This window comes from Exophiala oligosperma (assembly GCF_000835515.1).
Source record: "Exophiala oligosperma strain CBS 72588 unplaced genomic scaffold supercont1.9, whole genome shotgun sequence".
Taxonomy (NCBI): Eukaryota; Fungi; Ascomycota; class Eurotiomycetes; order Chaetothyriales; family Herpotrichiellaceae; genus Exophiala; species Exophiala oligosperma.
Window position 1 is genome coordinate 1,114,811 of NW_015622826.1, and position 26,540 is coordinate 1,141,350.

The window sequence follows — 26,540 nt, forward strand, 5'->3', positions numbered from 1 at the left end:
AGATACCATTCTGGACTATTCGTCCTCTCCTCTCAAGTGGACAGGAAAAGCCCGTCCTTATTAGGTGAATATTCACGCGGGTGTGGATATTCATATATGCCAGCATTCCCAAGACTGTGGTGAGGCGCACGCCCAACCTTCGTCTTCAGCCTGATGGAGCGTCCAGTCTCAGACACAATGTCAGGCTCCCTCGTGGAGGAGCGTCTGCCCGTTCGCAATGAAAAGGCTTCTGAAGAGCTGCTAGCCAAATCGCCGAGCTGGTTCCGTCGAATAGTTCCAGACCACAAGTATGGAATGTTCTTGGACATTGTGATGACTGCCACCATCTTCATTACGCACTTGATTTTCTTCACCTGGGCGGAACCCAGAAAGCCCGAAAACACTGATTTTTGGGGCCAGTATGGCTTTGAGGTCTTTAGCAGAGTCACAGACTGTGATCAACTCAAACATCAACGTTTTGGATGGTCCTTTGTCGGTAAGCTGCTCTTCATACATTGAGATCATCACTTAACATGCCAATAGTCAATGCTATCGCAGCTTTGATCTCAATTTTTAGCAGTCATACCCTCCAAGCCCTATCTGCACCGAATCGAAAACAACTCGATGCCTGCCACTCTGCACACGAATATATGGAAATTGGAGTCCAGTCGTTCCATAATGTCAGGTCACGCTGGATGGATTGGAAGAGAAGAAGCTTATGGGTTCTTTTGATGTTCATGTGTTTACCCTTCCACCTACTGTGAGCAACTTCAGACTGAACAAAAAAGACCTGTCGAGCTAATCACTGCCGCAGATACAACAGCATAATCATTCTGTCCATCCCTGCATCGGAATCTTACCAAGTCACTTTGTCGCAGGCTTTTTTTGACAAGCACAGAGTCACCACGGATCCGTTTATCACTGATATTGCGAATCAACTGGCCACTAGTAGTAGCGGGTCGGCTGCAACTACAGTTCTTCAACAAACGGCCACTGCCACTACCTTCGCCCCGAGTGCAACATCGACTATACCATCAGACAGTAGATGTCCGACTTCGTTACCTCTTCCCCTATATGTGGAGGTACCTCAAGGGATCAAGGACAACTCTTACTCGACTTGCTGGCTCCGCGCTGTTGTCCCTAAAATGAAGCCAGCGATGGGTTGCGCTGATTTCGCGGGTAATGTCTCACAAATGTTACATATTGAGTTTAGGACCAGTGATTTGAAAGAGTGGAACTCTGGAGTGACCGTAGACGGCGACGATTGCAAATTTCTGGCCTGTGAAGCTTACTGCATTGATGATCAGATCACGCGAAGAACAGTACGAAGAGATCATATCAAAGGTGAGTCTAACAGCATGGATACGACACCGAGTGCCTTGAAGCGCGACGACGACGGTCACGTCAGTCTGGAAGGGGTCGATATCCTGAAGTCTTCCTTCGATAACGACTGGTGGAAGACAGCATATTCGATGTCACCTTACTTGGCCTGGACAAGCAATTCTAGCCTGGACGCCACAGATTCTTCACAGTGGAGTGGCTTGAACGGACTGGAGAGAGATTTATCATCCTTGTGGGCAAGCGTCGGTGTCAGTACGACTTTCAATTCGACATCATCACTCGATTGGGACAGTGTCACGGTATTATCTTCGGACTGGCAGAAGCTAGATCTTGATGATTGTATAGGTCGCTTTGGAGCTCGGTACCGGCCCTATGCAGGATCCTTGATTGTGGTTGCAAACTACACACCCGAGGAAAACTATGTACTGGGTCTCACCTATCTGTCTTACAACACAACGGGCGTCTCTGTGGTCTGCCCAGAAGCCTGGGTACGTGAAACTGCTGACGAGCTGATTCAATACGAGAAACCTCTGTCGACTCCCCTCATCTTCGGTTTGATGGGCCATGAGCAGTTCAATGGGCCAGGAGCCGGAAGCGCGAGTGGTAGTTTCCACCCCACTGGGCGGCTTTGCCCGTCCAGCTACCCTCTGATCGAAGACTATCAGCCTCAACAAACCCCAGTTGCACTTGGCTGTCTTCTGAGGAATCGAGGCTCAGAATGTCGTTTGGGTTACAATGTCTTCTTCTTTGTGGTTGTGATGATCTGTCTGGTAATCAAGTTGATTCTACTGCTTGTGACATACTTTGTCGTCCATTCGTGTCCAATAACCACCGTTGGAGATGCCATGGCAGAGTTCCTCGAGAACGAAGACTCCACTACCAAGGGATCATCTATTGAGTGGGATGAGAAAAAAGGATGGAAGGTGACTGGACCACTGCAGACCTATCCCCAAAGTGACAACACGTCATCGACAAGAAAGCCAAAACGGTACGGGAAAGTGTTCGACTTCCTCGAGAAACAATGGAGAATGGTGTGGCCTGAGAAGGACGATTGCCGTTTGTCCAGTGTTCCAAAATGGGACATCATCAATTACTCCAGCACCATGCATTCACACGAACGCTTGACGTGGTTCAGCCTGTACCTCTTGACACTCGGCGTTTGTGGAGCGATATTCACGTATATTGCCTTGCAAAAGGTTTGGATCGTCTATCCGAACGATGATGTGTAAGCCACTCCTTCGTCTTCAAGTATATATGACGATGCATTGACATGGCTGACGATTGTCCAACAGTGACCTTCGCTGGATGATATGGGTATGTTAGACTTCCTTTTTCGACATGCCCTGTAACTGACCGATTTTAGCCTACGATTGTAGTCAACGCTCCTCAGCTCTTCGCCACATTCAGAGGATACATGGACAACCGTATCCTGACCGAAAGAAACTCATTACAAGAGTTCGCCGGCTTTGCAACTGGCTTCCAGGGACTGCGCGTCACTTCACCTGATATCAATTCAGCACAGCGCGATCCATACTTTTTCGGCAATATGAACTTTGTCGTGTATGCGGTCATGACACTATGCCAAACGCTATACGCCTTCATCGTCTCTCAGCTTGTCATTCCACAGTGGATCAACCCGCTGCAACCTCAAGATCCGGACGACTATCTTTCGCCGGCGTTCCTCATGCGGTTTGGTAGCGACGAAGACCGGAATTGGAAAGTCAACGCCACGATCATCGCACTCATTGTGTTGTTTCCCTTCCTTGCCATCCACGTCATCAACGTCATGTGCTCCCTCGTCGTCCATGTTCGACTCCTGCACGTCCGAGATCTGAGCACGTACGTCCAGCATTACCTCCTCAACATTTTCTTCTGCTTCCGATGCTATCGACCCAGCAAGCGGAAGATGGGTTCTTTTGAACACAAGTTACCCATGGTCCCGCTCCAAATGCCGGGCCCGGGGACCAACTCGCTCGTGGTCTCCGTCGCTTGCCACCCTTTGCCATGCGAGCAAGGACAAAACATCAGCAAGAAGCCTCTGATGTGGGGTGTCGTACGAGGTTCCGCCTATTCTGGAGCTGCCAGCTTGACCGGAAACGACACAGGGCGAGGATTGACCATGATGAGCCCGAGTGACAAGGTGATTGTGAGTGAAGAGGAATTCATCCAGCCCCGACCAGCCCAAGGGGGGCTCAACAACAACGCCAACGGCAATGACTCTGACCTGGATATTCGTCCGGCCCCCAAGCCCACCACGTTCACCATCCGGAGGAAGCCCGTAGGATCTGGTGGTCATCACACACGACTCTCGGCCGGCGATGTCTCGGTTACGGAGACCGCGTCTGACCTGAATACCTCGAGCCTGACGTCGAACCCTACAAACGACAACAAGCCTGGTCTCAGCCCGGAGGGTCATTGTTCGTTCTCGGCAATCGACGTGGGACCTCTACAGCCGTCCCAGTGGTATACAGGGATAAGACGGGACGCGAGATATGTGAGGTGGCTCAGTAGAAAACGGAGGAATGCGAAGAGATCAGGGTCAAGCGGGGAGTCTTATTCGTCTCTCGCGGTTGAGGAAAGGGAGGACGCATGCTGACCCGGCTTCTTTTCCTGGCTCATCATGTACATGCACTTGGCTGCACGGACCTTATTCCATGGTTTGTTCTTTCATTGCCACCAATAGTGTTGAAAGTTAATGTCAGTCACTTGTGTGTCGAGGTCTCAAGTTGGCGGTATATCAACATATAATACTTTCTTGATAATTACAATTACAATGATCCAATATACGATAGTATGAAAACCTCATCGAGGCATGCTGAACAAACCATGGCGCCCATTTTTCAACCTCGAGTCATCTAAACTTGACTGTCTATAGCTTCAATGTCTTTCCCACTCTTACCTTTCTCCGCCACAGACTCACTACTCCTCCTCTTCTCATCCTTCTTGACACTGACCCACTCCATGAGCACCGCTCCGACGATCCCGACACATGCCAAAGCCGTGGCCGTGTAAAAGGTGGTGCGCAACGCGGCGTTGTACGCGACAAACACCCGCGGTAAGGACTGGGTTGGCACCATGGCCCTCAACTCGGTGGCGCCGACTTTGGCTATCGTGCCGACCTCGATGCCCGGGACGCCGGCCAATTTTTGGGTCAAGGTGTTGTCGAAGAGGTTGTTGCTCACGCTGACAAAAATCGACCCGCTGAGTGTCTGACTGAACATCATCAGGGCCGCCCCCGTCGCCACGTCGCGCCTCGACAGGACCGTCTGGGCCGCCAGGGACGCCTGCTGCATGCCGAAGCCCATGCCCATGCCGAAAAGAACCTGGTAGCCGATCCACTCGGGGTGGCCCGTGGAGGGGGTGAAGGTGGTGATCAACCCTGCCCCGACCGAAGCAAACAAGGTCGACACGTACAACCACTGGGCGTAGTATCCGATTTTCTTGGTCACCACCCCGGCCACCATGCCGGTGACGACCATGGACAACATGATGGGTAAGACCATGATGCCCGACTTGATGGCCGATACACCCTTGATCGCCTGAAACCAGATCGGCAGGAAGTAGAGGAGGGTCTGCATCGCCCCGCCGTTGCTGAACGAGAAGATGATTCCCGCGAAGATGCTCCTTTGAAGAAAGATCCGAGGTGGCACGAGTGCATTTTCCTGTTTCCACGCCTGGACGAGCACAAAAACCGCGGCCAGCACTCCCGACAAGGTCAGCAAGACGACGATGCGTGCGTCTGACCATCGGTAGGTCACGCCACCCCACTGCAGGGCCAAAAGTAGACAGACGACACACGGCAAGAAACACGCCGTGCCGATCGGATCTAGTCTCGCGACCTTTTGACGCCACGTGGTCGTTGGGTTTCGTCCCATCATCTTCGCAGGGATCCGGAGAAAATAAGCCAACGCGACCAACACCACCCCGCCAAAGGGTAGGTTGATGTAGAAACACCACCTCCACCCGGGCCCGTCGGTGAAGGCGCCGCCCAGCAAGGGTCCCACGGCGCTCGCGACGGCGAAGACCGACGCGAAGAACCCCATGTACTGGGGCCTCTTGGGGAGGGGGACGATGTAGACGAAAATGGTGATGGCCCCCTGGAACAGACCTGCGTTGCCCACCCCCGCGACGGCCCGGCCGACGATGAAGGCCGACGAACCGCCTGCCGCGCCGGAGATGGCGGATCCGACCTCGAAGATCACGAGCGACAAGAGGTACATCCATTTCGGGTCGTAAAAGGTGTACAGTCGGCCGAGGCTGAGGTTGAACGCGCACGTCGTCAGCAGGTACGCCGATCCGTACCAGCCCACGTCGCCCAGAGAATCGAATTCGTCGGTGATTTTGGGAATGGCCACGCCGACTATCAGTTTGTCCAAGGCGTTGAGAAAGGTGGTGGTCATGATACATGCCATGATGACCATTGTTTTGGTGAAGGATGGATATTCGTCTGATTCTTCTGGTTCTTCTGATTCTTCTTTGGAGTCCGGGTCCGATCCGGCAACACTCCCAGTTTGTCCATCCAAGTCGGCGTTGGTGCCAGCGAGGTCAACATGGTTAGGAGGGTGTTGCCTCGATCCGGGTCTGGCGTCGGTGTCGGTGGAGGAGGTGGTATCGACATGTGTCGATGGAGAACGAGATTCTTCCTCGTGTAGGGTAGACATGCTTGTTCTTGCAACGACAAGGGGTATGAGATATCTGATTCTTTAGTTTTGTAGAGGAGCCATCGATCTGATTTGAAGAGCATGTATCATGGTTCTGGAGAGACTATGTAGAAGAACATCACAGACTACTTATATACTTCATCAACGGTAAATGGGATCAATGTTGACATGTGCGCCACCAGCATCATCACTACACCTCTTACCCTTACCTGTTACCAATTTCGGGCCCATTGTCACTGGTATGTGCGAGAATACAACAGTTCTGTTGCACCCGAAATGCTCTTCGGGTCGGACGAGATTCGAATATTTTGGCTTTTTTTCAGGTTAGTTGATTAGCCAGTGAAGGGAGGCCGTCATGGGTTTTGAACGAGTGATAGTCATGAATGGATGAGGGTGGACCTGTCCTGCTCCGTATGGGAAGATACCTAAAAGGCGAGGTAAGGTAATTTTCGGTGATGGGAGAGAGCAAAAACAAGGCTTTCGGGTCATTAAGAGGGGGGGAGTGTGTTCGGGCCCGTGAGAGAACAAAAACCCACCAATCAACGTATGATCCGAAGCAATACAGTGCATCAGGAAGAGCAGAAACAACTGCGAGATTATGGATGACAACGCTCCGTACGGAGTACTCGGTAGTAGATGTTGAAATACAGACATGGAGACGGTGAATGCTGCGTATATTCATTGATACGCATTGATACTTGTCACATTACTCTGTACAGAGTGTTCATATTCATTCTCGACTCATCTATGGAGTTATTCATAAGTTGTGTGTTTGTGCAGCAAGACAAACAAAACCATCCAACGCCAACGCTAAAATATTCTCAATGAGTCTCCGTGATATTACCTATATATTACATCATCATGTTGTCAGATCCATCCCATATAAATATACCATGCGCCCTCGCTTTTCCGTTGCCGTCCTTTTTCTCGTGTGATAGTCGACATGCTGAAAGTTTTGAAATAAAAAATCGCATAAAAATGTGCTGTGGTGTATAATATACAAGATGATTGTGTGCAAATGAGATCCGAACTCTCTCGTTACTGGATGTTTTGTTGTTTAATTTCAAACACCGGTTGGAGTTCCAAAGAACCCCATCGTCCCCGTTGGTGTCAGCGAGCTGAATGACGAAAGAGCCGCTGATAGAGAATCGTGGGTTGAGGAAGCGGGAGTAGGCTCGGAATTGGACGAAATGGTAGGTAGAGGAGCCACAGTAGTACTAGATCCCTGCGTTGCAACCGCGGAGCTGCTCTCGGTCGTCGAGGAGGTATAAAGCACGCTTTCGGTAGTGGTGGTGGTTGAGGGAGGAGTCCAAGTCCACTCTGTAGTCGTCGGGGAAGGAGTCGGTGCCATTCCCGAACTAGGGTAGCTGATCGACATCGTCTCAGATGTTGGTAAAGGAGTCCAGCTGTCCTCCGCGGCAGAAGAAGTCCAAGTGGCTTCGACGCTAGGTGAAGGAGTCCAAAAGCCGTTCTGAGAAGTTGTCCACGGTCCCCACGTGGTCTGCGTTGTTGTAGACGTGGTCCAACTGCTAGCTGGAGTCCACTGTGGCATCCATTCGGAAGTCGAAGAAGCAGTTGAGCTAGGTTGAGAGCTAGCTGATGTCTCCGTGTAAAAGTACCAAGTATGCCACATTCCATCATCATATGTTTTTACCGAAGCCTTTGAAGTCGACTGTGTCACAGTGACGGTGGCTTGTGATGAAGTTTCCGTCGTAGTGGCCCACGTCCTCGGGGTAGTCGACGAGCTTGGTAAACTCGACGTACTTGACGTACTTGAGGCGGTAGAGATAGGCACGACGGGCACTGGCGCTTCTTCGGTAAGTGTGGCTGTCACAGATACTATTTCGGTTGATGGTGGAGGGTATTCGGTAATTGTGGTTGGAGAAGGGGCGGTGACGGTCAATATGATGGTGGATGGTGTTTCGGATTCGGTGACCACAATGGTCGACAGTTGTGTCGCCATCACAGTCTGTGTGTGCGTGACAGCGTCAGTGACTGTCGTCGCTGTTGCGGCGTCTCCTCCTGTGCTACCACCGTCAACTGCAACAACTGAATATGAGGCTGGATCTCTTCGCTCGATCGCGTTTGGGTACAAAGGAAGGGCATGGGCAGCAATCAACAGCGAAGCGAGGGAAATAGAAGAAAAAATTGGTCTGGAAGTCATATTGAACGACCTGAGGTCTGTATCCTCAATGTGAAATGTCTCTCAACGATTGTATTTGGTAGGACTAAGAAATTGGTCTTGTGTTTTGGTTTGTTGGTTTGGATAGGATGGATGAAGAAGAATGGAAAGATGGCGAGAGAAATTGTCTCACATGTACCTACCCATATTGTGAGGAAAAGCAGAGGCTGGCCATGATCCTTGTGCATGGATATACATGCGTCGAGCATGTGCGACAAAACTGCGCTGGTTTGCAGCTGTCGAGGTGTTTCTGGTGTTGTAAAGAGGGAAATGCGCGAGGCTGGAAGAGCGCAGTTGGAGTCAAAACAATGCCAAGACCCAAATGGGAACATGTGATTGGCTCAGCGGGCGCGAGGCTGGAGACGCCACAAGGTGGCTGGCACTTTTTGACAATGCGTCCGGCGCCACTTTCGAAACACTGCGTCTGGATGCATTGACCTTTTGAAGCCACGATGCATGTTCCAGACCTTTGATGTAAAAAACCCTACCTCCGAAACCCTAGGATGCTGAAGATCTGTCTCATGATGCTCCGCAATGCTATCAAGCCCTCGCTTAGTTCTTGCGTCATCAACTAGCTGCGACTCTAGCCTTGGGCTTGCGAATCACAGCCTTATCACCATCGCGTTCCCAGCCTACATCTTCAATTCTGACCAGATCTTCCCAGCTAAGTTCGCCTCCACTGGCACTCTGCAAAATGTATCTGATGTCGCAGCCAAGGTAAGTACGCCCGATGGCCTTCAATGCCAACTTGCGTTGTGTCTCAATGTGCCAGTGCAAGATCGCCCGGACGTAGCCATCCACCGTCTGTCGCACACGCCAAAACGTGACCCAGTCCCCCATCACGACGGCCCGTAGAATGCTGTCAACTACTCGGCTCTTGAAGCCAAATTTGACTCTGCTATTGTATCTAAGCGCAAATGCTTGACCAAGATCATGTTGGCGAATTGCTGTGTCAAGAATAAGATACGTGGTCATCTCGACCAGTTCCGACTTGGGGAGTGGATGCGTAGGTGAGTGTAACACGAACAGAAGGTGCAATAGCGATGGATGGTACCCCGGCGGGTGGAAGGCGAGAATTGCAGTTCTGATATTGAAGACATGGACTCGTTGTGAGAATACGGGGGATGGAGCCGACGTAGAAGTAGCGAGGAGTCCTTCCCGCAATTTACGCAACGCCAGTAAGATAGTAGAAAGTTCTCCAGAGGGCGACGGCGTCGGGCTATTGTGTTGTTGGGCGCTAGGGAGTAGCTCTGCATCTGGATGTGCCGAGACAAGGGGCCGGTGACCACGGCCGATTGAAGAATACCCGGTCGGTGCTGACGAGGCAGACCCGTCGTCTTCAAGTGACAAAGAAGCGAACGCGTTGTCAAGGTCCTTGGAGTGATTTGTACAGAATTGCATATACCGAGCGACGATCTTGTTGTAGAAGTTTTCTTGCGCTTTCGTCTCGAGGAGACTATGAGAATTAGAACAACCATCAGTAATTGTGGCATCTATCCTCGCTCACCGGGTGTCGCCTTTCGAGACAAATCCCATGCTCTCCAGAGGGTCCTGCTTGACAGGCCTCAATCTATCCCATGGCGTCGAGGACTTTCGCCCCAAATGTGGCGGACGTAGAGCCATTGCTCGCAGGGACGTTAGCGATTCCGCGTCTTCAATGAAGGAGGCAACAACTTGTCAGCCATCGTCAGACAACTAATGTAATTCGGCGACCGGTCTTGGGAATATGTTTGGTGGTTGCACAGAGGACAATGTGATGGTTGTAGAGAAGAAGTCGCGATGTGGCGTGGTCCGAATCCGGTGTTTTGTGGACCTCGGATTTGACGGAGCAATTGGCGCCATTTATTTTCCCATCACTCAACAATTTATCAGGATAAATATGAGCAATTTCTCTGATGAATTTGTCTTTTCAAGTGATTCACTATATCGGTCTCATAATTCGGAGCTAAACATGCTAGATAACGAGCACTCGATGCACGTGGTGGGTGGTCAAGAGGATACACCTTCTCCTACCCATCAAAGTCCTGACATGTGGTGGTCTTTGGTCCACTGGAAAGATCTACCGCATTGGCAACAAGACAATCATCACATACACGCCAGCTATCGACGAGCATCCTACAGCTATGCGAGGTCATGGCAAAGTATATTTCACTGGCACAATGAGAGCGTGAACATCTGGTCACATCTGATCCCTGGTGCCCTCGCCCTTCCCGTCGGCGTCATCTTGTACAAGATCCTCGAACCCCGATACGAACAAGCGTCTGCGGCGGATGTCATTGCGTTGGGATGCTTCTTTATCGGCGCAGCTTTCTGTCTTGGAATGAGCGCCACCTACCATACTGTCTCCAATCATTCGCCAGCAGTAGCTCGGATGTGGAATCAGTTGGACTATGCAGGCATTTCTCTACTGGTAGCCGGCTCCTTCATCCCAAGTGTCTACTATGGTTTCTGGTGCAATCCTGATAGACAGCTGGTGTACTGGACTATGGTGAGCCAGACATCATCTTCTGGAATAAGTCAATTTTAACCATAGGCAGATCTGCTCCTTAGGCATTGCATGCACAGCAACATCGGTGCTCCCAAAGTTTCGAACGCCGGCGTGGCGACCATATCGGGCGTTGATGTTCGTCGGCATGGGAGTGTCTGCGGTGTTCCCCGTACTAGATGGTCTTCTGACCTTCGGTATGGAAGCAATGGAGAAGCAGATTGGCTTATCTTGGCTAGTACTGCAGGGAGTGTTGTACATCGCGGGCGCTGCTCTCTATGCCGTAAGTTGGACACTCTCGTCGTGTGCTCTTTCTGACCTCCATAGGCCCGCATTCCGGAATCATGGTATCCTGGCAAATTCGATACGTTGGGGAGCTCCCACCAGATCTTTCACATCCTCATTGTCCTGGCAGCAATGTCACACCTAAGGGGACTGTTGAAAGCCTTTGATTATCGACATGGGAAAATGGGGTCCATATGCATCTGATCAGTCACTTGGATCATAACTTGAAATCAGCATTCAAGAACGATCGGAGTTGACCAGTCGTTTTCTGTTCGCTAGCGATCTTGGATATCATAGACAGTTTAAGATCTCGGGAAGTGTCTGAACTCAAGTCGTATATCGTGGCAAGGTTGATGGTCAAAGTCTGAAAAGAGTAGCCATTATCAATCAATTCCTCCAAGATTTTCTTCGATTTCGACACTTCGCCGTTGTAAAGAAGGGCAACGGCTAGGTTCTGTTTGATGAGAGCTTTCAAAGCAGGATCTGTCCCTTCTTCACACTCTGAAAACGCCTGAGAAGCTTCATCGTATCGCCCTTCCGCAATGGCAAGTAAGGATCTGAGGGCGAGCTTATCATGAGTCGCCAAGGTGGTGGATTCGACCAAGTCATGTGCCCGTTGAAAGTCGCCCATTTTGATCCGGAGCAAGACCATTCGTGACGTCCAAAGAGCTGTAGATTTGTCGTCTGAAGGCTTCATGGTCGCCAAGGTGCGAGCAGCACAATCTAGCTCACCCATCTCGATCAAGGCATTGACGACCCGGATGGACATTTCCTGCAGCCTCTCAGTCCAGATTGAGTGATCTTCCACAGAAATTCCTGGCGTTGATAGATGTTCTCTACATTCGAAAGCTAGATCATAGAGCGTCGTCACGCCTCGACGTGGGTCAGAAAAGCCAATACTTTGGAGTCGCAAGGCCTGGAGTCTGAGAGAGAAGGGCATAATGTGATGTGGCACCTTGCGTGGCAGATCGATGTCTTCGCTCGCGGGTTCCTCAGGATTCGGGTCATCATAGTAGAATGCCGAGCTCAGATCTTCGAGAGCCTTCGCTTCCTGCGCCGCGAGCAGAAGGTTCCCAGAGAGCTCGAGGCAAGAATAACGAATAGCGAGTAGCCTGAAGACTGTCTTGATGTCCGTCGGTCGTATGGTCCCCGAAGTGAGAATCGAGCCGGCTAATTGCGCAGCACGTAGAAAATCGCATTGGGAGAGAAGAGAATCTAGCTGTCCCATTGATCGTTCGACAGTGTCGGCTGTCGGGCCTGGGAGAAAGGCTTTTCTGAACGGGCCAGGGACCTCGAGTTGTGACAGCGGGTGGTAGATAGATGCGTCAAGCAGGAAAGAAAGGTCTCGTTCTTCGATTGCGGATATTCCTGTAGAACTTGATGTCCGGGATGCTTGGTTCGTCGAGGATCGTTCAGATCTGGGACCATCCTCGCTTGAAGGTTGTAATGCTGCCCGTGGATCAGGGGATGTTGGGCTTGTTTCAATACTAGAGAGAGGGTCGCTCGGTGCGTCTAATGGTCCTTTAGTTGTCCGTCGAGGAAGAGCAGCTCGACTTGAAGGCTTTCGGCTGTGGTGAGAGGAGGCCATATTGATGGGGGAGCGCTCCTGTTGAGTCCTGGCGAAGGGTATTGTCATGTCCACCATACAACGATAGAAGCAGTCTGAATGGACACACGCTGACAATGAAGGTGGACGAGGCTCATGTTCCCGGCTAAATATCGGAGCCCCTAATGATTTTGTCGCGGTCTTTGACAATCTGTCGCGTTCATCACAGTCCAGCCAGATTGAAGTTTCCCTCTGGTCTACGCTCTTCATCTCGTTCCTTTGTTCCTCGGTATTCTACAGTCTCTTCATAATGGCATCCAAGGACAAATACTCGGTCATTCTGCCGACCTACAATGAGCGACAAAACCTGCCAGTGTTGGTGCAGATGCTGTCGGATGTCTTCATCCAAGAGTGAGTAACTGCGCATTTGAGCCTTGAGGAAGGACGATGTGAAAGAAAGATCCTATCTAACTATCCACTCTTGCTTCACAGGAAATTGAACTGGGAGATCATTATTGTCGACGATGCGTCCCCAGATGGCACCCTCGAACGAGCGAAACAACTACAAAAGTCTTTCGGCTCTGACCACATTGTCCTCAAACCTCGAGCCGGCAAACTTGGTCTGGGAACCGCCTACGTTCATGGCCTTCAGTTTGTCAGTGGCAACTATGTCATTATCATGGATGCCGACTTCTCTCATCACCCCAAATTCATTCCCGAGTTCGTCAAAATCCAGAAACAGACGGGCGCAGACATTGTCACAGGAACGCGATACCGGTCAAGACCCGGCTTGATTGGGGGGGTGTATGGCTGGGATGCGAAACGGAAGCTGACCAGCTGTGGCGCGAACATTCTCGCCGACTTTCTCCTCAACCCTGGCGTGAGCGACTTGACCGGCTCTTTCAGACTGTACAGGAAGGAGGCGCTGGTGACGGTGATCGAGAGGACACAATCCAAAGGATACACATTCCAGATGGAGATGATGGTCCGAGCAAAAGCCATGGGACTCAAGGTGGAGGAATGCCCCATCACCTTTGTCGACAGACTGTATGGTGAGAGTAAATTGGGCGGAGAAGAGATTGTGGAATATCTGAAAGGCTTGTTGTGGCTCTGGTGGTCTGTCTAGACATTGAGAAAATTGTGGCTCTTGAGACTTTACGCACCTTTCGGCGTTCCTGGCTGGAGGGAAATGAACATTGCGATTTCTTCGATCAGATTGCAGCTTGATTGCTTTGCTATGGCTTCAACATATCCAGTTCGTGGTATTTGGCGCTTCAATTTTCTCCACCGGCCTAGGACTGTCGCTTTGAAAGTCCTTCTCGCGACATTGCGGTCTGGACCTGATCATTTTTCACCTACAAGGCAAGTGACCACAAGCTACTACTGCAGGACACTATCCAGTGGGCGTCATCTTGCCTACCAATCGTAGAGGAATACGTAGGAACATCGTGTACTCAGCCAGTCAGCAAGCTGGGATACGGCCCAAGCCTTGTCACACCCAGGATCAATGAGTCCAGGAATACTGCGATCCGTCACCGCCTGTAGATTTGGTGCGACTTGTGACGACCGAAGGGTCTTTGCAAGGCTGACCACGGTATGATGGACGATGGCTGGTAGAACTGTCTGTGGTGGTCTTTGGGTCAGTCTCGAGGGGGCCGTCGAGTGGTGTTACAGACGCTGAGACTCGCTCGTGTGAGTACGGATGTTGTAGATGGATAAAGGTCAGGCCAACCTCTGTACAATGTACTGTCATCGATACGAATCGTCCGTGGCGGACCGAACTTTAGCGATGCATTTAGGGCTGAGAACTAATCAATAATTCATAGCCGAAATAACTCTTCAGTGACTCCTTTTGCTCCTCCCAGGCACTTTTCTTACACATCCATCGCCCAAGGCATCTTCGGCAGTTAATTTATCTTTGTCTGTCTTTATTTGTTGCATCCCTGGTCGCAAACTTTTGAGAAGATTCCTTTCGCTTCCTTCAGGCCATCCCAAAGGCTCCTGCTGCCTTTATCACTCACCAGGCATAAGCCCGCTCCATTCAGGTACCCGGAGTCTTTTACGCTTGGTTTTTCGAGTCCAAGGCCTGCAGCTGGTGTGTCCGGGTGGTTACACATTGCTCAGCGGCAGACACGGATGGATCGAACCATCTTTGGTCAGCGGAAACACAATTCCCAGACAGAGGGCTGAAGCTGAAAGACGCGGCTGAACGGCGTCTCCACCACGTGTGTTACAGGGCCGATTGAGTCCGAACTACCATTCATCTCGGCTGTTAATCTTCCTCTTCGAGCCTTTCGATCAGATCAATATCCTGCTGATGCCTCTGCCGGTCTCATGGGTTCATCGTTTCCGCTCAGCGAGCCAATTCCATCAATACTTTGCCAACCAAGCCGCGTAAAGTTTTGACTGTGAGAACAGTCATCAGCACTCTCTTCACGTCTGATCCCAGCACGATAGTCCTTTACGCGAGTTCGATGCCCCGGCAAGACTTACCATCATGGTCCGTCAAGCCCTTGTGGTGGCCGATACAGGCACCAAGGCCCAGCCGACCTCAACACAGATAAGAGGACGCACAGAGAGCACGACACCTTCGTCCACTATTTCGCAGAAGTCTACCACTGATAAATCTAGAGACAAATCACCCACAAGAATAAAACGCACTCACAACAAGGTTAGAACCGGCTGTCTCACCTGCAGGTACGCCGTGCGCATCATACTTGCCACTCTTTTGGCACCTGAGTGTTTCGTTGGGTGCCTAAGCTAATTGGATTGCAATAGGCGTCGAAGAGTCAAATGTAGGTCCAACATGCCCATGTACATGCGCAATGCCTCTCACGAGTCAGTCGAATTGCTGAACGAAAGCACCATCGCTTCCCTCTCATACACCCTGAAACACGTTTCCCAAGAGCTGTACTTACCATGAACAGGCGATGAAGGTCATCCTCGATGCCAACGCTGTGCCAAAGCCGGCCGTTTCTGCGAAGGATATACTCAGGCCAAGACGTGGGCTCTTGACTTTCAATCCAACGAAGCTGCAACTAGCCATGAAGTCGGTCAAAGCTTCAGCAATGCAACTTCGATACACTTCTTCGAGGATTCTGACTTCAATCGACCCAGTCAATATTTCCTCGAGTGTACCGCGCCACGAATCGCATCCTACTTCGCCGAAATGATGGATTCAATCATTGACGACAAAAACATGGTGGCCCAGATCAACACGCAAGCTTGGACGTTTTGGAACAGATTGGTGATTCAGGCGAGTGAGGCCAACGAGTGTATCCGTCATAGCTTAGCAGCCATTAGCAGCCTCCATGAATGGCTCGAGTTTACCAAACGTACGCCGTGGCAGAACCACTCGTTCACGCTGCACTATACCAAAGCCATCACCGAGATCAATCAAAACCACGGCAAGCTCCCACTCGAAATCATCCTGGTGGCCTGCGTCCTGTTTGCCCACTGTGACTTTCTCATGGGCGCTTCCGCCGCCGGGCTGACACATCTGAAATCCGGCCAGAGGATCATCCAGGAGAGCAAGAAGAAGCAGGCACAACTGTCACCGGAGGTTCGTCAGCTGATACAACCCGTCATTGAGGGTTTCATAATGAAGAGCGCCAATTACCGGCTGACCGAGACGTCCAACGTCGAAGCCGGGACGAATGGAGGAGGAGGGACGACATATTCGTTGCCGGAGATGCCCAAGGTGTTTCGAGACCTAGACCAGGCGAACAAATTCCTCCAGCAGGCACTCTATTGGGTTCTTCTTCTTGAGCTCGGCCAACCCAACCACTTGTCCACCTCCATGGCTCCCGGCGTGCGCAAGTACGTCGCCGACTGGGCCACGTCCTTCGGCCAGTGGAAGGTGACGTACGAAGTGGACGACCCCTTGCTGAAGGACTGGCAGCTTTTGTTACTGGCTCATCATCGGATGGCTTTGCTGATACTCAAGAGCCTCCCTCCCGAGAACGACAGGAGCTACAGTCGCGCCGCCGCCGATTTCCGCATAATGTTCGCCCAGCTCCGGACGTTCCTTCGCGGCGGATATACCGAATTGGTCCCCAAGTACAGCGACAACCTGATCCTTAAGGTGCACGTGGGCTTCATCGCACCCCTGTTCTTTCTCGCCACCGAGTGCCGAGCACGCGATCTCCGTCACAATGCGTTGGAGGCGCTCCGAGACCTGAAAGTGGTCGAGGGCCATTGGAACAGTTGTGTCGCCTATGCCATCGCCAAAACGGCCACCGAAATCGACAAAGACGTCAACAACCAAGCAAAGCCCGGAAAGACGGTTCGGATCAAGCTCGACAGTGTTGATCGTTGGAAAGATGGCACGATGACTCTAAAGTACTACAAGGTCTTGGACAACGTTGTGGCCGGAGAAGCCGAACTCAAAACCATCACGGAACCGGCTTGTCATCACGAGGTCAACATGCAATGGGTGGGTTTCTCCCTTTGCACACTTATCGATCGAGTTCTGGTCTGTTTTGAATGGACACTGCTAACACTGCCAATTTAGCCCGTGGTGCGCGTTGTTCAACTACATGGGTTTCAAGCGGCCGTCAAGCCACGAAAATTACAGTGTTGCTGTCGTTCGCAAAAGCCAGAGAGATGAAACGGAACCTAACCTAGTGACTTACCAGCACAACATAAAACTCGTAAAGTTACAAAGAAGTCTCGAAGATTTTCCAAGAGAACTTCATGAAAGAGGTACTGCCTACGACAACGACTACTACAGTAGTCCTGCGGGCGGGATATGTCATATGCCTCACTAAAGATAGATATCCAATGGGACCAGCTCGCTCGGGTTGATCCATGGAGGGATGTTCAACCTTGGAATGGATGTGTCTAGAAGAGAGACGTCGAGGTTGGAAAGACGACGCCATTCATGATCTTGCACTCTCGAGCTGAGCAATGCACCATCCATGGGATACAAAAAACCCCACCAAAACCATGTCTGCCCTCTCTTTCAGACGACACTGACATGTCCACCCCGTCAAACGTTGGACGTGGACCATCAGAATACTACTTCCAACAAACGAACTCAGCGAACAGAATGGCCGTTCTTCAGGGCACACGCGCCCGCGGACACTTCCCACCACCACCACCAGCCTCCCGAGAAAGGTCGCCTTGTGCCCCTCCGCCGACCCCTCGATACGGACATATTTTACTCTGTATTGTCGAGACACCGTTCAATGCACTCAAGGTGTCAAGAAGGAGAATTGCTATTGGCAAGCTAGAAAGCCAAACTACCTGATTGTTGGTATTCCCGCAATGGTTCGCAGATTGAGGAAGTCATCTGCGAAATGGGTCATGGATTGACGTGCGATTTATCCCATACGCACAGTCACGATTCAGGTGGCAAAATGTATGTACAGTCGCAATTCACAAATAAAAGGACTCAATGATAGGAAGCGTAACGAACCATTATATTTGTTTCACAGGCTTTTACGGATTGATTACCCCGAGACTCCTGACTCTATCATCCATCTACTCGGTGCGTTTCTTCCCACTCGCATAACCATTCCCATTCGTATGCCCATTGCTCATTCCAAGTGGTGCTGTTGCTGTTGTAGCTGTCGTCGTCGTTGTCTTGCCAGTCTCATGTATCTCATGAACCTTCATGTCCAGCCCGACCCAGAACCGACGATCTCTCCACGTCACACTAACACCACCCCAGATCGCCCAGCTCCAGATCGGCAGTGCCAAAGCCTCACGACCGAGCCATGCGCAAAGCCACTCCTTGAACGGACGACGTCGTGCCCGAATCAGCCCCCGCACACCGCCACCACCACTTTTGGGGTGGCGCACAAATTCCGGGACTTTCGTACCGTCGTCTGCATCGTCGACGGTCCGTCTAGAGTGTAAGAGGAGATGGTTGGTCCAGTCGACCGCGGCCCAGAGAGTGAGACTGACGAACCACCAGACCACAAACCACGTCCACGTCGTCCCGAAGAAGGGCCTCGTGGACGGCAGAGTCGTGACGCCGAATGCGCCGTAGGCGGAACACAGGAAACTTTCGGTGCCGGGCTCGACGAGCGTGGCGACGGGGACGGTGAACTTGCGAACTCGGAGCCAGCGAACACGTCGCGCCACGTAGTTGGCCACGCTCATGCCGGCGATGGGCTGGATGGCCAGATCGCCCAGGACGAGGCCGTGGTTGCGCATCCGGCTCGGGAAGCCAGGGAGGCGAGGCAGTTTGGATTTCCACAAGAGGTCGCCGATGAGGTGGTCCTCGCAGATGTTGCTGGAAAAGTAGTCGATCCCTGTCCGGGCGTGGACCGGCGTGGTGCCCCCGGCAGGCCCAGGAGAATCTTCAACCTTTGCGCGCTCGGAGGTCAGGTGGTCGAGATGCGAACGGCGGAACATGTTTGATTTTCCTACGATGCAGGGTGCGACGGCGACCATGTTGATTGCCACGTACATCTTTGCGTGCGACGACGAGAGAAATAGTTCTTCCAGACGTCCTCCGTAGCGATTGAGGTGCTTGAGCGTGCCGTTGGGCTGGCCGCCTGTGTCGGCGAGCAAGGGCGTCGTGGGTGTTTCGTCGTACGACGAGGAGTCTGTTCGCGGTCGACCTTGCGAGTATGTGTCCACGTCCACGGATATGGGGAGGTGGTGGACCAGTTTGTACGGTGTCGCCGGAGGCAGCCCTGCGTGAGTGAAGCCGCAAAGCCGGTCGACCATGCGAGCGCAGATCCCACGCCCGACCCAGACATTGCAGTCGACGATCCAGATCAAGTCGCCCTTGGCTTCACGATAGGCCCTGCTCATGTTCCTGATCTTGGGATTTGGGCCAAGGTAGGCTCTGGGACTGTCAGGCCCCGCGGTGTCATCGTCCTCCTCTTCGATGAAGATCCTGGCATCGTGGTCGGGGTAGTCGTTCACCACTTTTTCAAGGCTCGGGTAGGCGCTGTCCGAGCGCGACGAAACGCACAAGTACACTGTTATCTTGTCGGGAGGGTAGTCCTGGAGAAAGGTCGAAGCGAGGCATTCGTAGAGGTACGGCTCAAGGCCCTTGCAAGGTCGAATGACAGTAACATGCGGGATGCCTGTTTCGTTATTTGATAGAACGGCGGCGCGCGCAGGGACTTTTCGGTAGTGTATGAATCTAGAAACGATGCATTAGGGAGAGCCGTGGGCATTGTATTGCGAGGAAGAGAGGGCTTTACAGGTTGATGTAACCGATTGCGCAGACACAGGCTATGAAGATGTACCAGCCAATGCCGACCAACGCAACAGTCTCGGTGAACATGGATATAGCATGACGGAAAGAGAAAGGAAAAGAAACGAGACACTTCTCAGGTTGTACCAAGGACTGTGTGGGTTACACTCATATCAATATGAATGTTGACGTGACAGGTGGTTTTTTTTGTGTGTGGTGAAGGAAATTGATGCGTATTTATTTCTCCGTCTGTTTTTACATAGTAAATGCCGCCAGTTCCGCTGATGCTGTGGAGATGAGAAGGTAGATACCGACAATGGTCCTTGTCTTATTATCACCAGTAGTAAGACGAAGGAAGAGTGTAATATAGTCGAGTCAATGTATCATGAAATTCATTTCCAATCGCTACAAATATTGTGTACAGGCCAGATAATGGTGTTGAGATAATCTACCAAAGTAAAGCAAGCGAGCGTCGCAAACCACACTCCGGACTATCCAAATTCATTCATTCCTTGCTCAGTCTCTTAACCAGGCTCGTCTCTTCTCTTCTTTCTTTTCTCTTCGTTTCTCCTTGAACGCCTTGAGCTCGGCCTTGCTGAGCTTCTTGCTGGCTCGTTCAGCTCGAAGACTTCTCCCGTCGTGACTGTTTGCAGCCGCGTCCACATCGAAAAATGCATTCATCTGTCTTCGACTCTTTTGTTCATCACTGTGTTTTTCTGGGTTGTTGAGATCCGCATTTTGCCACTTGCCAGTAAACCGATTAAAGTGCCCGGTGGCTGCATATGCTTCAGCAGGGTCTGTGCCGGGCGCTCCAGAACCAGGAGCTGTTGTAGCTGATGTTGTTTCGTGTACTTTCGCATAATCGGCATTTGGATCATAGTCGCCATGTATAGCTGGATTGTATCCACCAACAGACCTTGCTGGCGGTGGTTCTATTGCCCCTGCCATTCTGTCATGGTTGCCTACTCCCGGTGGGCCTGTCGACTTAGCCTCGGGCACTCTTGGATTTTCCCATTGTGTGACATTGGTAAATCGGTTGAAGAAATAAAAGGCCTGCGCTGAATCATCCCAGACAGGTTCCCACCCATCGTCCCCAGGCGCACCAGGCGGTGGCTCTTCAGGGAGTGGGGGAGGTACTTCATCTGTAGGCAATGGAGGGTCGGCTGGTTTGGAGATTCCTGCTTCTGACGGAGATGGGGTGTGGTCACTGATTTCACCATCCTCTGGTTTTGCCGACTTATCGTCTAGGCGCTGAGGCGATTTGGGAAGCGGTTCATTGTCGGAACTGAGGATATAGATGACACATTAGCAAGACAAGTAGGATACAAAACGGCCTGGTGGTCAGCTACAGCATGATGGAATTGGTCACACGATGGAGGTGTACTCAGCAACGAATGAGTTTGTTCGCAGCCTGCCCTAGAGTCAAGACTTTCCAAACTTCATCAAGTGATGTTGTTTTCAGGACATACAACAAAGACTGGACTGCATTGAAAACAGCATGCGATCAGAGATGAGTCGTTAGACGTGAGTAGAAGCCTAAGTCTATGCAATCAGACATGACTTGAGGTTCATGGCTGAAGGAAAATCGAAGTCCAACAAAAATGCGCCGGACAAGACGAGGAAGGTCTGCCGAAGACGCCTAACCACATTTGTCTTTTGTTCAAAAGAAAGACAAGGCATCTTTCGGTCATAAAGTGAACATCACGTACCTGATATGTCAATGAGTTGAATTAGAACTCTCATACCCCCGAGCAACTCTTGGAATATTCTGTCCGTTTGTTCTGGCTCGTTGTCATGATCAGGCTTGAAAAAATGATCATATCATTGGTTACAAACATTCGACACTAAACTATTTCTGGCAAAGCGCTTCATGCGTGCGTCCCCCTTACAGTACAGTATGTCTTCTCTCTACCCTCGATGTGTTTGTGCTGAGTATTCGGTTTGGCTATCTAAGAGTTGGTGATATCCACAGCATATCTATCATGCAGCCATGGAAGCCTCACCAAACCTGGTAACTAGGCTTAAGTCCGCCCTTCCACAGGATGTAAACATCAAAGCCTACCATCTGTCCTCTGAACCAACTTCGACAAATGCACTTTTCTCACCTTTGCCTGGAGGCACTGAAGAGACCACCATCTGCGAGTCACATTTCCTTGCTATCTCCTCACCTGAGCAAGATGATGCCAAGGAAGTCTTGGTGTTCGCCATTGAAATTCTGATCTTCACTACCGAAAATCTCACCACGCTCTTTGTTTCCAAGGCCGACTCATCTGGCTTCTCTTCACGGGTGAAAGCCTCGAAAGGGCTCCCATCCGTAGTATCCACGGTCACTTCGACGTTTGTGGATTATCTACTAGGACCGAGGCTCAACCGATCGAGGGTTGTTCTGTCGCTCTTTGCACGATCACAGAATCAATATCTATTCCCCGGGAGCATCGAAAACCCCGGCAAACACGTATTGGATGACCGTGAGCTCGTCAAGTGGTGGTGTAGAGTGCTGGATCAGGTATTACGCCTTCACAGCAACACCTCAAATCCGCCTTTCAGATCTTCTGCCCATCTGGTCGTTCCAGGATGCGACAAAGGAGAGACCAGAGCTTTCTTTCCACCGTCAAGCCGTCGAGACCCGACATCTTCGCCCAAATGGAACAACTCTTACCCAGTCGAGCTTCTTGCAACAGACACCTCACGGGCCCCACGACACTTAGTGCCTCGCTTCCCAGACGACCCAAAAGCACGATTTCTAGATGATCTAGATGGAGATTTTGTTGATGACCAGGGACATTGGCGAAGTGTGAAGACTCTCGACCAATTCTGGGAGATGATGTCTTATCGACAGGAATGCTCTGCTGGCAGATTGGTGGGATTTTTATGGCTCATCTTCTCACCAGGCCAGACGACTCATACCGCACTGGCAGAATTAGATCCGCTCGTCACAGAACAATCCGCAGTAACATCACAAAGCCATGCGTCGATGCCAACACCGGACAATTCGCAAGCACAATGCCATAGCGAAGGAAAGATTAATCAGATTCCACTGGCTGATGGAGGTGGTGAACTCAAAAACTTGGCCTCACCACCTTCATCGTCACCGCTTCAAGATTCTCAGCAACTATCTTCTCTGCCGAATAGTGCAATTGGTTTGTCCAACAATCATGATGCTTCACATACTGCAAACACCATCGAAGAACACATTCTTCAGACTCATGCGAAGCAGTCGAGTGCAACAAAAGGTCAACTTGTGCTCAACACTAGTCAATATCAAACATTGATGGATCATCTTCTACAAATGGACTTCGCTGGTGAGGAGAAAGCCGCCGAGAGCACTAGGTTCTGGATTGGTACGGCCCTAGAGCTGACTGCGCAATCCGTATTTGGAGTGTCTATTCGAGGGGATCGCATCTTGACTCAACCTAGCGAGCCCGAAAAAGCACCCGCAGCACCGATCAATATGCTGACAGCAGTACGAAAGAAACGAAAAGCCGACAATATTGACGAGAATGTTGTAAAGCCTCAAATGGTGGATTCAAATTCTGAATCCGCTGTCGAGCTTCTCTCCGCTGCGATTGTCCGGAAGAAACCCAAAGGATGAACTCCAGAGAAACATGATTCGCAGTAGGTCAACAGCTGCCTTCGCTGTCAACGAGTCCACCTAACCTACGTTAAATTCTATTGGATGTGTATGTTGGACAAAAAAATCTTGCAAGCATTTACACGATTTTGGATCGGCGGTAGACAACGGCTTTGTGCAGGATCAGGATTTCTTGGATGCCTTTTGAATGGCTATTTCTAGCAAACTCCAGACTGCGGCAGTACAAATTGATTGGCGCATGTTCTGGCCCGATACCTGGTCAGCGCCAAGGACACTGGCGATTGGGTCTCGACAAGCGCCAGCGAGAACGTCGGCTTCTAAATTTGGACTAACTCGAACCTCTACCAGGCCTTGCCCAAGAGGCCACCAAAATTCCGACCATCTATCTCGATGGCATATGCCTGACTGACCTTGATAAAGGCCTGACAGAATGACAAAAATGGACCTCACTCGACCTGCTTCGATACATGATCCCATCTCCGCACGGCGTCTGCCGCTACCCAGCCGTTTCAGGATTTGCCTAGCTTTGGTGCAGGATACTCTATCTCTGGCTTGTCGCAAGGCAGATGATGGATCTTGGGTCCAGACTGAATAACCATATCTTTGCTTGATGAGCCGCCTCATTAACCTTCCTATGTGTTCTGTCGTCGTTGTTGTCGTTGCTGTTTTCCTCTCTTGTCATTCTTCATCTTGAACGTATTCCTTTCATATTTTGCCTTTGCTAAGGCCGAGGCCTTCTCTATCTCCATCGAACATTGGCAGATTTCAGTTTCCTAATGCACCATGATCACTTTTGTCACAGCAATCTTGTTTGTGTCTGTGGTGGCTGCGAATAACTGCAGCATCGAGCCCATTTACGTCGACTTTCACAACCGAGCAGTCGATGGAGGAATAACATTCCAGTATGGACTCTTTACCGGCATCGGTAGCCCCATCTCACAGAATCTATCCCTGTGGCCATCATTATCATACAATGAGACGACAGTGGGAGGTTTGAACTATTGTACGAACAGTCCGTTCCAGAATTGCATCAACCAAAGTCATGGCTTTTATTCGCCAGACCTATCAGATACGTGGGTACATTTTCCTTCCTTTCTTGTCATTGATACTTAAGACATTTCAAGATACTCGTCCGCAGCATCATATCAGCGACTGGACGTCCTAGGCTCGATAGCCGCCACCGTCGTCGAGAGTGCTTTCGACACCTTCAATCTCTTCACTCACTACTTCGATCCGTCACCTCCAAATCTTACCACTGTCTCGAAATTTCCGGTCACGGTACTCTCGAACTACTCGGCAAAAACCACACCATGGTTCGGTCCAGCTGGTCTGGTCGGCCTCGGCCCTTCGAGCACTCTTCTCCGACATCTGTACGATCTGAATCTAGTTTCTTCCCGTTCGTTCGGTCTGTATATGGGAACCGCGTACGATCAATCAAACGGAGCCATCAACGGGTCGTTGACGCTGGGTGGATACGACTCCGGTCGTTTCGAGGGAGAAGTGTATAACTTTACCATCGCCGAGCCAAACCCTGATGCGGACCGTAGTCCTTTTAAAGTCCTCGTTACGCAAATAACCCTGGATGCCGGGAATGGGAGCAAGACGGAACTCCTGGACAGATTCGACGCCTACATCACGACATCACAATACCCACTCAGTCTCCCGCTCGGCGTGACCAAGAAGCTAGCCGACATTACCGGAGCCAGTCCCTCAAACGACGCAGAGGACGTTCTCCGTCTTCCACCCGATTTCGACGGTATCTTGACCATCACGCTTGAAGGTGGATTAAACCTCACGTACGACTCCGAATGGCTGCGCAACGTATCCAACAATTCACCCATCTCTGCCAGTCCTCTGTCCTCCACATCTCCTGACAACAACAGCTCAAGTACCACAAAACCCAATGTCCTAGGGTCTGCATTCTTGTCAAATGTCTACTTCATGGCAAACTACGACTCGCACCCACCTACGTTCCAACTGGCCTCGGCCCTCCCGCACGGCCTGTACCTCCAAACCAAGACTCTCTGCCCCGACACCTTGCCCGTTGCGGCCCAGACGACCAACGTCTCCCCCTTTGGACGCGCCGGTCTCACGGGAGCCATCGTCGGCGGCGTGATAGGCGGCATCGGGTTCAGTTTCGCGTGCTTCTGGTGTTTTCGGAGGTACATGCAACGCCGGATGCGCAGGCAGGCGCAGGCTGCGGCGGCCGCGTCGGACCATGCTGCTCTCGATGGTACAAACCACGTCAAGGGCAAAAGCAGTAGCCCTTCGTCCCTGTCTGAGGAAGAGCGAGGGAGTTCCGAAATGACCACATTCGCGTTCGACTTCAACTCTCAATCGCACCAGGCTTACCAAACATACCTGGCTCGCCAACAGCAGCAACAGACCAAGCAGGGCAGGTCACCACCTCGACACCAACGCCAATCGTCCACCACCTCTTCGGCCATTCGCGCACAAGAATACTTCCGCACCGTCGATGAGGCGTACGGAGGCGCCGCCCCCATGACCCCGGCGACGGGCGTGCCGCTGCTCCAGGCACAACAACCGCCGGCTGAAACCTTTACGCTCTCGCACGTCCAGACACGCACGCCGACGACTGGCTTGTACACTCCTACTGCAGTGCTGTCCATGGGGGAGGACGCGTCGTCGTCACAGCTCCGCCGCACGAGCCATGAACACGCTCGCAGGCAGGAATTCGGATTGAACGTACAGACGGAATTTGCACCGCCGCCGAAATCGTCGACCAGCACGGCCGTCTTGTCGGATAGGATCGCCCGCAAGGCCGTGGGCAACAATGGAAGCAAAAAGGGGAGTATGTTGAGAAGAGTGTTTCCTCCGCCACCGGGGTCCTGAGATTATTCCAAGCACTATGCCATGCTATATCATACTATACTACCTGGACGGCCGATGGCGATGATGACGACTCCAAGAAGAGCATGTCGTATCACGGTAGTATTGATAGTTTTTGGTTTCTGAGGAGTGGAACTTTTTATTCGTAACTTTTTGTTCAGTTGTAAAACTCAAAAGAGCAGTTCGAGACTTCGTTTTCAACAGGATGACTTAGTGATGAATCGGTGCGATGTCCCCTCCGGGAGGTGGTGGGAGCATGGCTCTATGGTAGTTTGCTTCTCTCTACAGTCCTTCAGCGGTCAATGCAGCATTACCCAACGTCCTGAAATAACCCACTGTCAGCGTCACTCTGTCGTCTAGATAGGATAAATCGATCGCGGGTTGGGGGGGTTCTCGTCTTCCTCAAAGAACTCCTATACTCGTGGCGCCACCCATGTTGGGTTCTCATCCGCTATTTAAA

At 51.3% G+C, this 26,540-nt stretch overlaps 12 protein-coding genes across 17 annotated transcripts; 6 read left to right on the forward strand and 6 right to left on the reverse strand.

Annotated features, from left to right (window-relative positions):
* Window positions 1–177: 177 nt before the first annotated feature.
* On the forward strand, window positions 178–3,831 carry PV06_08974 (uncharacterized protein; the record flags this gene model as incomplete). The annotated part of the gene is made up of 6 exons (XM_016410367.1): window positions 178–475; window positions 523–739; window positions 794–2,545; window positions 2,613–2,634; window positions 2,684–3,737; window positions 3,782–3,831. 6 exons carry the CDS (start codon window positions 178–180, stop codon window positions 3,829–3,831), a joined length of 3,393 nt encoding a protein of 1,130 aa, XP_016259389.1.
* A 227-nt stretch (window positions 3,832–4,058) lies between these two features.
* On the reverse strand, window positions 4,059–6,261 carry PV06_08975 (uncharacterized protein). The gene has a single exon (XM_016410368.1). The coding sequence runs from the start codon at window positions 5,979–5,981 to the stop codon at window positions 4,176–4,178; it is 1,806 nt and encodes a 601-aa protein (XP_016259390.1). The 5' UTR covers window positions 5,982–6,261; the 3' UTR covers window positions 4,059–4,175.
* A 783-nt stretch (window positions 6,262–7,044) lies between these two features.
* PV06_08976 (uncharacterized protein) lies at window positions 7,045–8,145 on the reverse strand (the record flags this gene model as incomplete). The annotated part of the gene is made up of 1 exon (XM_016410369.1): window positions 7,045–8,145. The coding sequence occupies one exon, from the start codon at window positions 8,143–8,145 to the stop codon at window positions 7,045–7,047; it is 1,101 nt and encodes a 366-aa protein (XP_016259391.1).
* A 585-nt stretch (window positions 8,146–8,730) lies between these two features.
* Window positions 8,731–9,786, reverse strand: PV06_08977 (uncharacterized protein; the record flags this gene model as incomplete). Its single annotated transcript, XM_016410370.1, has 2 exons — window positions 8,731–9,619; window positions 9,671–9,786. The coding sequence occupies 2 exons, from the start codon at window positions 9,784–9,786 to the stop codon at window positions 8,731–8,733; spliced, it is 1,005 nt and encodes a 334-aa protein (XP_016259392.1).
* Window positions 9,787–10,042: 256 nt separating this feature from the next.
* PV06_08978 (uncharacterized protein) lies at window positions 10,043–11,137 on the forward strand (the record flags this gene model as incomplete). The annotated part of the gene is made up of 3 exons (XM_016410371.1): window positions 10,043–10,651; window positions 10,701–10,931; window positions 10,976–11,137. The coding sequence occupies 3 exons, from the start codon at window positions 10,043–10,045 to the stop codon at window positions 11,135–11,137; spliced, it is 1,002 nt and encodes a 333-aa protein (XP_016259393.1).
* Window positions 10,203–12,521, reverse strand: PV06_08979 (uncharacterized protein; the record flags this gene model as incomplete). The annotated part of the gene is made up of 1 exon (XM_016410372.1): window positions 10,203–12,521. One exon carries the CDS (start codon window positions 12,519–12,521, stop codon window positions 11,151–11,153), a length of 1,371 nt encoding a protein of 456 aa, XP_016259394.1. The 3' UTR covers window positions 10,203–11,150.
* A 268-nt stretch (window positions 12,522–12,789) lies between these two features.
* Window positions 12,790–13,605, forward strand: PV06_08980 (uncharacterized protein; the record flags this gene model as incomplete). Its single annotated transcript, XM_016410373.1, has 2 exons — window positions 12,790–12,890; window positions 12,972–13,605. 2 exons carry the CDS (start codon window positions 12,790–12,792, stop codon window positions 13,603–13,605), a joined length of 735 nt encoding a protein of 244 aa, XP_016259395.1.
* A 732-nt stretch (window positions 13,606–14,337) lies between these two features.
* PV06_08981 lies at window positions 14,338–17,913 on the forward strand. 4 transcript variants are annotated; one of them, XM_016410375.1, is made up of 3 exons: window positions 14,338–15,176; window positions 15,258–16,914; window positions 16,993–17,913. In XM_016410375.1, exons 2-3 carry the CDS (start codon window positions 15,649–15,651, stop codon window positions 17,086–17,088), a joined length of 1,362 nt encoding a protein of 453 aa, XP_016259397.1. In that variant the 5' UTR covers window positions 14,338–15,176; window positions 15,258–15,648; the 3' UTR covers window positions 17,089–17,913. The 4 variants fall into 4 exon arrangements, with proteins under 4 accessions (XP_016259397.1, XP_016259396.1, XP_016259399.1 ...); XM_016410374.1 differs by having other exon boundaries at window positions 15,258–15,274; window positions 15,407–17,913; XM_016410377.1 differs by having other exon boundaries at window positions 14,338–15,274; window positions 15,407–17,913.
* On the reverse strand, window positions 17,908–19,834 carry PV06_08982 (uncharacterized protein). The gene is made up of 2 exons (XM_016410378.1): window positions 19,646–19,834; window positions 17,908–19,584 (listed from the first exon to the last, which is right to left on the reverse strand). The coding sequence occupies exons 1-2, from the start codon at window positions 19,726–19,728 to the stop codon at window positions 17,964–17,966; spliced, it is 1,704 nt and encodes a 567-aa protein (XP_016259400.1). The 5' UTR covers window positions 19,729–19,834; the 3' UTR covers window positions 17,908–17,963.
* Window positions 19,835–20,005: 171 nt separating this feature from the next.
* Window positions 20,006–21,189, reverse strand: PV06_08983. 3 transcript variants are annotated; one of them, XM_016410380.1, is made up of 3 exons: window positions 21,108–21,189; window positions 20,988–21,049; window positions 20,006–20,923 (listed from the first exon to the last, which is right to left on the reverse strand). In XM_016410380.1, the coding sequence occupies exons 2-3, from the start codon at window positions 20,990–20,992 to the stop codon at window positions 20,155–20,157; spliced, it is 774 nt and encodes a 257-aa protein (XP_016259402.1). In that variant the 5' UTR covers window positions 20,993–21,049; window positions 21,108–21,189; the 3' UTR covers window positions 20,006–20,154. The 3 variants fall into 3 exon arrangements, with proteins under 3 accessions (XP_016259402.1, XP_016259403.1, XP_016259401.1); XM_016410381.1 differs by having other exon boundaries at window positions 20,006–21,049; XM_016410379.1 differs by having other exon boundaries at window positions 20,988–21,189.
* Window positions 21,190–21,628: 439 nt separating this feature from the next.
* Window positions 21,629–23,573, forward strand: PV06_08984 (uncharacterized protein; the record flags this gene model as incomplete). The annotated part of the gene is made up of 1 exon (XM_016410382.1): window positions 21,629–23,573. The coding sequence occupies one exon, from the start codon at window positions 21,629–21,631 to the stop codon at window positions 23,228–23,230; it is 1,602 nt and encodes a 533-aa protein (XP_016259404.1). The 3' UTR covers window positions 23,231–23,573.
* A 440-nt stretch (window positions 23,574–24,013) lies between these two features.
* Window positions 24,014–26,083, forward strand: PV06_08985 (uncharacterized protein; the record flags this gene model as incomplete). The annotated part of the gene is made up of 2 exons (XM_016410383.1): window positions 24,014–24,303; window positions 24,355–26,083. The coding sequence occupies 2 exons, from the start codon at window positions 24,014–24,016 to the stop codon at window positions 26,081–26,083; spliced, it is 2,019 nt and encodes a 672-aa protein (XP_016259405.1).
* Window positions 26,084–26,540: the final 457 nt, after the last annotated feature.